The sequence below is a fragment of the Mus caroli genome, unplaced genomic scaffold, assembly GCF_978045245.1.
Source record: "Mus caroli unplaced genomic scaffold, Mus_caroli_1 scaffold_3, whole genome shotgun sequence".
Lineage (NCBI taxonomy): Eukaryota > Metazoa > Chordata > Mammalia > Rodentia > Muridae > Mus > Mus caroli.
The window spans coordinates 64,319,331-64,330,460 of record NW_028227258.1 but is presented as its reverse complement, the minus strand read 5'-3'; the positions used below and the strand labels follow the sequence as shown (position 1 = coordinate 64,330,460).

Here is an 11,130-nt window from a genome sequence, read left to right as displayed (position 1 = left end):
GTATTTCTCGGAAATCTATTAACAGTAAAGCAGTGTTAAACAAAAGCAGAGGGCTGCTGAGCTGGCTCAGTGGGCAGAGGTGCTGGCTGCCAACCCTGATGGCCTGGGTTTAATCCCCAGAGCCCTACTTGTTGGAAGGAGAGGCCCAACACTGACCTTCACATGCATGTTGTGGGGTATGTGTGTGTGTGTGTGTGCATGCATGCATAGAGCGAGCTGTTTATTTCACATTATGAGAGAATGTTTTTTTTTTTTCCTGTGACAAACTACAACAAGGTTACATTGAATATAAAAGAAACCAAGCAGCAATTGGCTTGGAGAAGAAATTAACACATACTTTCCTTCAGGAATGAAGATTATTAGAATTGGGGGTGGGTACTCAAAGCCATGTGGGGCCTTGGGGTGAAAGGGAGAGCATTAGACAACACAACATATAGCCAAGCCTGGTGGGGTCTTAAATGGAAGGGCAGGCATCCCTTTAAAGCCTGGAAGGGGGGTGGGGGAGATGAAGGAATGAATGAGTGAATGAATGAAGCAAGGGTAGAGGAGCCTCTTCAACGATCAGTGTCCAGAGCTATCTCCGAGTCCTAGAACAAGGGAGAAGTCTGGCTTTCTATGACCTTCCAGGGGTGGTGAGATGCTTCACATTGTGGAATTTAGTTCGACACAGCTTATGTGAGGAGGAGCATGGGGGACTCAAGTATCATGAACCACAAGCTGGCAGGTCCTGTCACGGGTACTTCTTAACTGTTCCAGAGAGAGCTGCAGGGAGGTGGGATCTGATCCCTGGCCTGAAGGGGCCATCCTTGTGTTCTGATGGCTAATAGGAAGACTGTTCAGTGTTCAAGGAAGCAGAGCTAAAGGTCTTCTTACTCCTAACATGATGTATATGGCTGTAGAAAGCTACCCCCAGTCTAGATGGAATATCAGACTCTAGAAAGATTATTACTAGCATTCCTTCAGGTTAACACCTAAACCACACCATATACACATGTTCCCTTTCCTCCTCCTCTTCCTCCTCCTCCTCCTCCCCCCTCTGACCTTGCTACCTACCACAGTGGTGTTTATGGACTCTAGCAGTATGTGATGGTTGCTGAGAGAGTATTGTTTAAAGGGGAAGGAACAGAGCAGATGACTTCTAAGTCTACAGATGCAATGATAGAATGATGGGTTGTTGCAGTGCGGGTATGGATTAGTACTTTCTGGCTCAAGAGGCCCAAGCTAGATCCTTATTTTTCAAATTTATAATGTGTGTGTGTGTGTGTGTGTGTGTGTGTGTGTGTGTATGTGTGTACATGCCTGCCATTCTGAATGTATGGGGGCCCAAGGCCAACTTGCAGGAGTCAGTTGTGTTCTGTTCCACCATGTGGACCTGAGAGTTGAACCCAGGTCATCAGACTTGGCATCTGGCACCATTACCCTCTGAGTCGTCTCATCAGCCTGTCACTGAGACTCTTGCCATTTGAGTCTGCTCTAAAGGTATTGACAGAGAACTCTTTCCTGCCAGTAGCATTTCTTTGCAGTAGTTCTTTCTTCTTCCAGGTAAAAAGGGTGTGTACTTGACTGATATAATGCCTCAGGGTGTGGCCATGAAAGCTGGTGTTCTGGCTGATGATCACTTGATTGAAGTGAATGGAGAAAATGTAGAGAACGCCAGCCATGAGGAAGTGGTTGAAAAGGTACGCCTGACCTGGAAGGGTGCTTTTCTCACCTCCCTTCCCCTCTGTCTTTACTGGAAGTAGCAACAGGTGGGCTGGCCTGGGATGAGGGTGTGATGGGAGACAAGTCATCTAGGTGAGGTGCCTCTTTGTGTCAAGGGTATGTGGAATCTCTGGTAACATGGGCAAGTGCTAACAGGGCATGGGTTCCCCTCTTCCTTTCTGTTTCCATTTCCGTACTTTCAGTTACTTGTAGCTAGCCACATCTGTAAGTAATGGGAACTTTAAAAATAGGTGGTTTGGGCTTCAGAGATGGCTCAGTGGTTAAGAGCACTGACTACTCTTCCAGAGGTCCTGAGTTTAATTCCCAACAACCATATGGTGGCTCACAACCATCTGTAATGAGATCTGATGTCCTCTTCTGCATGTCTGAAAACAGCTACAATATACTCATATACATTAAATAATATAAAAATAGATGGTTCATTTGTTTAAATAACTATCACTACAATATATTGTCCATAATTGATTTATTATTATTGTTTTTTGTTAGTTACTGTGTCCAATTTGTAAGTTAAACTTTCACAGGTTTGTGTGCAGAGGAAAGAACAGTACAGATAGGGCTCAGTATCGTTTGCCATCTGTAGATGGCTGCTTCGTTCAGTGATGGGCAGGTGTAGTGCCCAAGGCTGGATGTGCTAGACAAGGATGGAGTGTGTGTGTGTGTGTGTGTGTGTGTGAAGGGATGGATTCCATCACTACTCAAAACAGTCTTCAGCCCAAAGCTTGAGTAATTTCTGAAGTCTCCATTTTGTACTCCCATACTGTGGATGGCCGTGGGTAACAGACTGTACCTGTCAGGTGCTAGAAGCCCCAGCTGAGCCAGGGCTCTCTTGTTGAAGTCACATGGAACCTTGAAAAATGGACCAACCTCTTGTTTTAGTAGAATTAGGTTCCAAAGTGGACCCTTACTTTCTTTTCTAGAATCCCATTCTGTCCCCACCTGCACAGCTTTCTGGGCTCTGAGGATTCCGGCTCCCACTTGAGTTCAGTTACCATTTGTGTGGTTGGATGTTTTTCCCAAGTACCAGTCCGGCTGGAACAAGCAGCAAAAACGCTCATGCTCAGGCTGCATGCCTCGAGCTTTCTGCTCTGGACAGCTACCTTCCTTCCAGTGTTTTTTTTTTGTGAATGCCCTGCCCCTCATCTGTGTGTCTTGCTGTAGGTGAAAAAGTCTGGAAGCCGTATCATATTCCTCCTTGTGGACAAAGAAACTGCCAGGTGCCATAGTGAACAGAAGACACAATTCAAGAGGGAGACAGCCAGTTTGAAACTGCTGCCCCACCAGCCCCGGGTGGTAGTGATCAAGAAGGGCAGCAATGGCTATGGCTTCTATCTGAGGGCGGGGCCTGAACAGAAAGGTGAGGCACTAGGGCAGGTGAGTCCCTCCTCCTAGTCTCTCCTTCACCAAGCTCTAGCTCTACCCCAGCTCCACCAGGGAAGAGGAGGAGGAGGAGGAGGAGGAGGAGGAGGAGGAGGAGGAGGAGGAGGAGGGAGAGCTGCCCAGGTTGCCCCAGGTGACTGGATGCTGGAGTCCCCATTGCCATTGCAGAGTAGTCAGGCAGACTTTGGGATCTGGACAGATGTGCGAGACTAATTTAGCTCTTTCCTGAAAGAAATAATACATTTGGAGCATTTGCTGATTTCTGTGGTGTAAAGATCCCTACCATGTCTGGCTTCACATCATCTACACAATGGCCTTGAATGTAAGGTCAAGCAGGTTGTACAGAGTTAGCCCAATGGAATTCCCCAGGAATCTCATGCTGGGAAAAGAGAAAGCCTAAATCTGGGGATGTTGGGCACCCAGAAGGGATTCACAGCTTATCAGACCACCTTGCAGGAGAAGACAGAATGGGTTAGTGCTGGGTGGGACCTTAGCCTCACTTCAGGACCCTGAAGATAAACTTGAAGGTGTTGCTGGATACCTTTATTCTTCTTACTAAAGTGGCATATTAAATGTCTTCGTTTTCTACTTTTCACTATTGCTTTGGCCGTTTTGATTAGTTTATGAAGGACTAGTAGTTGAGCCTTGTTGTTGGAGCACAGGCCATTATCCTCAAATCTGAGCAGTGTTACTAAAATGCCAGCACAGCTTCGAAGGCTGGAAGCCTGTGTTCTTTATCTCCCTCCCTGCCTTTTGCATCGTCAGGGTCTCACTGCATACAGACTGACCTTGAACTTGAGACCTCTCTGTTTCCACTTCCCTAGTACTGGCCCTGGCCCTTCTGTGCCATCCCTGCTGGGTTAGAGTTGTGGCTGTGACGATGCCTCACTGACTGCCTTGGAACTTGCTCAGCTGTCACTTTGTCAACAATAAACTTCAGATACTGTTAGTAAATCCTGGGTTCTCAATCTTTTAAGAGCCTTTCACTGTTAGATGCTAGGTGTGCTCCAGGAGCAGGTTAGGGCTATGTTTGTAGGCTCCTGGGACATAGGGGTGTAGGTAGGGGGAGGAGTTGGCTTCAGGATGCCTTAATTCCAATAACTTTTCTTTGTGGGATGGTAGGTCAAATCATTAAGGACATAGAACCTGGGAGCCCAGCAGAGGCAGCCGGCTTGAAGAACAACGACTTGGTAGTTGCTGTCAATGGCAAGTCTGTGGAAGCTCTTGATCATGACGGTGTGGTGGAAATGATTAGAAAAGGTGGAGACCAGACGACTCTGTTGGTGCTGGACAAAGAGGCAGACAGCATCTATAGCCTGGTAAGTAATTCCAGCAATGCATATATTCATACATTAAGGCTGGGTCTCTTTACTCATGCCCTCCAGCTTTGGGCTGAGTTCCTTTGCTCCTCAACAAGGATGGGGCGTAACAATCATTAAGGCCAAACTGGCCCAATTGGCAGTGGCGGGAGCATGTTAAATGAGTCATGAATTCCTAAACTGAAGACTTTGTGAATCAGTGGAAGAATTACCCTTGCCGATCCTGGGAGAAGCTATGAAGAACAGGAATCTGAAACTGGACAGAGGTGGCACAGACATAAATGAATTCAGTTGTAGATTCTTTTTTATGAGTGAGTCTGCATGTGTGTTTGGGCATGTGCATGCAGGTGCTGAGGTCAGGAGAAGGTGTTAGTTCACCTGGAGTTGGAGAAGATTGTGAGCCACTCATCGTGAGTACTGGGAACTGAACTCAGGTCCTCTGCAAGAGTTGAGTGCTCTTAACCGCTGAGCCACGTCTTCAGCCCTAATAAATGTGATATTGTTGGTCAGCAAGCTTCACCAATCAAGTAAAGATCTGGAAAGGTTTCTTAGTTTGCTGTTGTTGATAGAAAAACCACAGCTCTTACCTCAGAAGGAATAAGTTACTTTGGAGTTAAATTTAAGTGACCATCGTTTGAGAACAAAGACTCAGGTTACCCCAAGTCTACATTCCAACATGGAAGCAGTTTAATGGATTTTTAAAAAATATATATAATTACAGAACAAAGAAAGGTATGAATCAAGGCTTAAAAAATACATTTGTGGAAACATCAGAGAGGCAGGTTAGTCAGGCAGAGGCCTCAGACGCTATGTGACATTTAGCCCTTTGATTGGTGAAGAATTATTTTGTTAAGTGAATACATTCCAACTTGTTTATCAGGATGCTAGAGGTGGGTGAGGAATTACTCTTTAGGCTAGAGATCACCCGGAGAAACTGTCACTGGGCTCTGGACCTGTAGTTCTAACCACCCACACCACGGAAGCTTTAATCAGTGGAGACCCTGCTGTGGTCTGGAAATTCTCAATCACATTGACTCGGTAAATACAGTAGAAACAGGTTCACCAAGGGCAAGCTGATGGAGAGCCTTACTCCCTCTTGACTTGATTTGTGTGTTAAGGCTTTAAAAGGTTTACTGTGATTATCTTAGAATTGTGTGTGTGTGGTTGTGTGTGAGTAAGTGTTCCCACAGAGTCCAGAAGAGGGTGTCGGGTCCCCTGGAGCTGGAGTGACAGGCATCTGTGAACTGATGTGGGTGCAGGAAACTGAACCTGGGTCCTTTGCAAGAGTGGCCCGTACCTTAGCCACCCTCAACCACATTAAGGTTTTATATTTTATCATGAGACCTGGGGTTCAGTCCAGTTTAACAGATGTCTGGGTGACAAAGTGCCATCTGCCTTGCTGGCTGTTGGACAGGGATGGGCAGATGATCGTCTTCTATGCACTACACAGTAACAGAGGCACTCCAGGGCCATGGTGGAGGGATCCAGAGTATGGGTGGTGACATCGGCCTCTTTTTAGAGTTTTGAGACCACACTTGCACACCAGATGACTTATGGAGGCGCCCAGCTTAGCAGATACTCAAATCAGTATCCGAGCTCAAGTTCTCAGACTCGACTCATCTGACCATACACTTTCTCCAAAAATCTTGATTTCAAGATGCTTTTGTAAACAATATTAAAGAATTAATTGGAAAGAAAACAATCTATTTGTTAGCTAGTTGAACAACCATGTCTAGAGAATCTTTGGTATTGGGATGTTAACCTGAACAGGAGTCTCTAATCATACACACGGACACACACACTATTGTTCCTATCCTGGTTTATTACCTTGGAAAGGAGAAATGGTACACACATCTAATCTATTTTCAGAGGATTTAAAGGAATGATGAATAATTGACAGGAAAATGCAATTAATATTCAGAATATTTAGCCAGGGCCTAGAATAACAGCTCAGGTGGTGGGGTGCTTGCCTTGTGTGAGGTCTTGAGTTTGATCCCCAACATCTTTGTAACAAAGCCAGGAATGGTGGTGTGTGCTTGTAATCCTAGTGCTGGAGAGATGGGGACAGAAGGGTTCCTAGGTCCAGTGGCTGGCCAGGCTAGCCTAGTGTGTGTGTGGATACCAGTCCAATGAGGGGCCCTGCCACAGGAAAAGCAAAAGATGGAAGGACACCTGAGGAATGACACCCAAGGCTGTCTTCTGCAGACAGGTGTGCACCTGCACAACCACAACCACACCCTCCTAATCAGGTTAGGAAGGATAAAACCAAAATGAAATATGGATGCTTTGAAAATACCATTTTAATTTGAAAATAAATTGGAATAGGAAATGCTGGGAGCATATTTGATAATCCAAAAGTTGTCCTGTCCCCACCTCCCCCAAGAAAAAAATGTAAAGTTATGTAACTGGCCCTGCGTCTGTCAGATCAGCCATGGAAGCACTGGTAATGTGGGGTGGGCAAGCTGTCCTGAGCCCCTACTCCCTTGGCTGTAAGGTAGCAGGAAGGGTAGTAGGCACACTAAATTAACTGTTCAGAGCATGTGGGTATCCTACACATATGCTCACTGAACTCATACTGTCCAGTCCTGAGAACCTGCTGTGACTAGTCCAGCAACCAAAGAGGTGATGTCAGAGGGGCTGGGAAGACAGCTGGGTGTGTGTTACCCTGAAGCGAGAAAGGCTTTACAGGAGAGGGAAAGCCTTGAGAATGTGAAAGGCTGGCAGGCAACAAGGACTCATTAATGTGTAGCCTGAAAGCACCTGCTTGTTTTAAAAAAATAGAAAAATCATTGGAAAGGTTGTTCCCATGACTTAAGCTAGAGAGGGCGAATTTTGGCTTAAGTACAACTGTAGCTGTTAGAAATGGGCGGCTGACTTTTGCAAGCCAGTTTTGATGTTGTAAGCTGATGCTGGCATTGAGGGTTTTGTTGTAATTCCTGAAAATAAAATCTATGATAGAATAGTCCCAGAATGATGTAAGTATATTTTCCCTGTTTCGGTTAACATGAGAGGGGAGTCTGCCTCACTCTCCAAGGCTGGCGTGGGGGTGGGGTAGGGTGGATCTCTGAGATGCAGCAGCTAATAAGGCAGACACTTCTACAGTTCCTGGTGGGCTAGATTCATGACAGGCTAGACTGAGGACTCAGAAGGCTGGATAAAGCCCCCCTGGGTGCTTGTGTGCTCTGACAGCAGCAGCTCATCCCAGGCAGACACAGCCACTAAGCCTGCTGGGAGTCAGGAGGACTGTGGGGAGGAATGACTTACTGGGTGGTTCCACACTTGATTCCCCCAGGTGGAGCATTTGCAAAGACTTCACTGAGGGCTGCGTGGGGGCCTGGCTGCCGGCTGGCAGCTTCGGGCTGTTGAACTGTTGAGAAGGCGGGCAGGCAGGCAGGCAGGAGAACCTCAGGTCTCATTTTTGCTAAGTTGCTATAGTGACAAAGTGGACCATGTTTCTCCCTCGTTACTGGATATCTTGTTTTCTAATAAATACCCTGGATACCTGTATCCAAATTTAGCCCCTAACTCGGGCAACAAGTTAACTGTATTAAAATAAAAACAAAAATTAAGGATGGGGATTTATCCTAACTGAGGCAGGCACTTTGAGTCTGATCCCAGGATGCGTGCTGAAATGCTGAGCACAGGCCACAGAACTGTAGTCTCAGCACTGAGGGGAGGTGGGTGGGGGCATGCTTGGCAGGCCCGGCTACACTACTGCATGAGCAAGCTTCAGGCCACACAGACCTGGTTCAAGAGTGAGAAGATGTGTCTGGGGTAACTACTCAAGGACAGTGGGAAACTGCTGGAGGACACCAGGACAGACAGACAGCAGTGGTGTGCAAGTACAAGCATAAAAATAAAAAGCAAATGACCTTCCCCGCCAGAGGAGAGGTGTCTGCCCGGGAGGGCTCTGCTGGAGCAGGTGGGGGAGCCATCTTGGGACCCGGATCCCTCAGAGACTAGTCTGCGCAGGTTAGAGTGGGCACTACAGAAGCTACACAGCTTTTGGGACAGGCAGAAGTGACACAGCTTCTGGGACAGGCCCTGTTTCAGGACTTCATCTTCTGCCAGGAGGCAGGTCCGAACGCCAGATATCTGTGCACCTTCCCTGCAAGAGGAGAGCTTGCCTGCAGAGAGTACTCTGACCACTGAGACTCAGGAGAGAGCTAGACTCTCAGGTCTGCTAACAGAGGCTAACAGAATCACAGGAGGAACAAGCTCTAACCAGAGACAACTGTAACAACTAACTCCAGAGATTACCAGACGGCGAAAGGCAAACATAAGAATCTTACTAACAGAAACCAGGACCACTCACCATCATCAGAACCCAGCACTCCCACCTCAGGCAGTCCTGGATACCCCAACACACCTGAAAAGCAAGACTTGGATTTAAAATCATATCTCTTGATGCTGGTAGAGGACATCAAGAAGGGCTTTAATAACTCACTTAAAGAAATACAGAACACTGCTAAAGAGGTAGAAGACCTTAAAGAAATACAGGAAAACACAACCAAACAGGTGATGGAATTGAACAAAACCATCCAAGACGTAAAAGGGGAAGTAGAAACAATAAAGAAAAGCCAAAGTGAGACAACGCTGGAGATAGAAACCCTAGGAAAGAAATTTGGAACCATAGAGGTGAGCATCAGCAACAGAATACAAGAGATGGAAGAGAGAATCTCAGGTGCAGAAGATTCCATAGAGAACATGGGTACAACAATCAAAGAAAATGCAAAATGCAAAAAGATCCTAACTCAAAACACCCAGGAAATCCAGGACACAATGAGAAGACCAAACCTATGGATAATAGGAGTAGATGAGAATGAAGATTTTCAACTTAAAGGGCCAGCAAATATCTTCAACAAAATTATAGAAGAAAACTTCCCAAACCTAAAGAGATGCCCATGAACATACAAGAAGCCTACAGAACTCCAAATAGACTGGACCAGAAAAGAAATTCCTCCCGACACATAATAATCAGAACAGCAAATGCACTAAATAAAGAATATTAAAAGCAATAAGGGAAAAAGGTCAAGTAACATATAAAGGCAGGCCTATTAGAATTACACCAGACTTCTCACCAGAGACTATGAAAGTCAGAAGATCCTGGACAGATGTTATGCAGACCCTAAGAAACACAAATGCCAGCCCAGGCTACTATATCCAGCAAAACTCTCAATTACCATAGATGGAGAAACCAAAGTATTCCATGATAAAACCAAATTCACACAATATCTTTTCACGAATCCAGCCCTTCAAAGGATAATAAGGTAAAACACCAACACAAGGACGGAAACTACACCCTAGAAAAAGCAAGAAAGTAATCCTTCAACAAACCTAAAAGAAGACAGTTGCAAGAACAGAATCCCAACTTTAACAACAAAAATAACAGGAAGCAACAATTACTTTTCTTTAATTTCTCTTAACATCAATGGATTCAATTCCCCAATAAAAAGACATAGATTAACAGACTGGCTACACAAACAGAACCCAACATTTTGTTGCTTACAGGAAACCCACCTCAGGGAAAAAGACAGACACTACCTCTGAATGAAAGGCTGGAAAACAATTTTCCAAGCAAATGGTCTGAAGAAACAAGCTGGAGTAGCCATTCTAATATCTAATAAAATCGACTTCCAACCCAAAATTATCAAAAAAAGACAAGGAGGGACACTTCATACTCATCAAAGGTAAAATCTTCCAAGAGGAACTCTCAATTCTAAATATCTATGCTCCAAATACAAGGGCAGCCACATTCATTAAAGAAACTTTAGTAAAGCTCAAAGCACACATTGCACCTCACACAATAATAGTGGGAGCCTTCAACATCCCACTCTCACCAATGGACAGATCCTGGAAACAGAAAGTAAACAGACACATGGACACTAACAGAAGTTATGAAACAAATGGATTTAATTGATATCTACAGAACATTTTATCTTAAAACAAAAGGATATACCTTCTCAGGGCCACGTGGTATCTCCTCCGCGCCACATGGTACCTCCTCCAAAATTGACAATATAATTGGTCACAAAACAGGCCTCAACAGATACAAAAATATTGAAATTGTCCCATGCATACTATCTGATCACCACGGACTAAGGCTGATCTTCAATAACAACATAAATAATAGAAAGCCAACATTCACGTGGAAACTGAACAACACTCAATGATTCCTTAGTCAAGGATGAAATAAAGAAATTAAAGACTTTTTGGAGTTTAATGAAAATGAAGCCACAACATACCCAAACTTATGGGACACAATGAAGGCAGTCCTAAGAGGAAAACTCATAGCCCCAAGTGCCTCCAAAAAGAAACTAGAGAGAGCACACACTAGCAGCTTGACAACACACCAAAAACCGCTAGAACAAAAGGAAGCAAATTCACTCAAGAGGAGTAGACGGCAGGAAATAATCAAACTCAGGGCTGAAATCAACCAAGTGGAAACAAAAAACTATTCAAAGAATCAACCAAACCAGGAGCTGCTTCTTTGAGAAAATCAACAAGATAGATAAACACTTAGCCAGACTAACTAGAGAGCACAGGGACAGTATCCTAATTAACAAAATCAAAAATGAAAAAGACATAACAACAGAACCTGAAGAAATCCAAAACATCATCAGATCCTACTACAAAAGGCTATACTCAAAACTAGAAAGGTTATACAAAACCAGAAAACCTGGATGAAATAGACAACTTCCTAGACAGA

The 11,130-nt window shown here is 44.9% G+C and overlaps 1 protein-coding gene across 3 annotated transcripts in view; it reads left to right on the top strand.

The window, feature by feature from the left end:
- Pdzk1 (PDZ domain containing 1) overlaps positions 1-11,130 on the top strand; it is a 35,240-nt gene that overhangs the window by 18,076 nt on the left and 6,034 nt on the right. For all 3 annotated transcript variants that reach the window (XM_021158343.3, XM_021158346.3, XM_021158344.3), the window contains exons 4-6: positions 1,543-1,679; positions 2,884-3,079; positions 4,225-4,421. In XM_021158343.3, the coding sequence (XP_021014002.1) occupies positions 1,543-1,679; positions 2,884-3,079; positions 4,225-4,421 (530 nt within the window). The remainder of the gene's footprint in view (positions 1-1,542; positions 1,680-2,883; positions 3,080-4,224; positions 4,422-11,130) is intronic.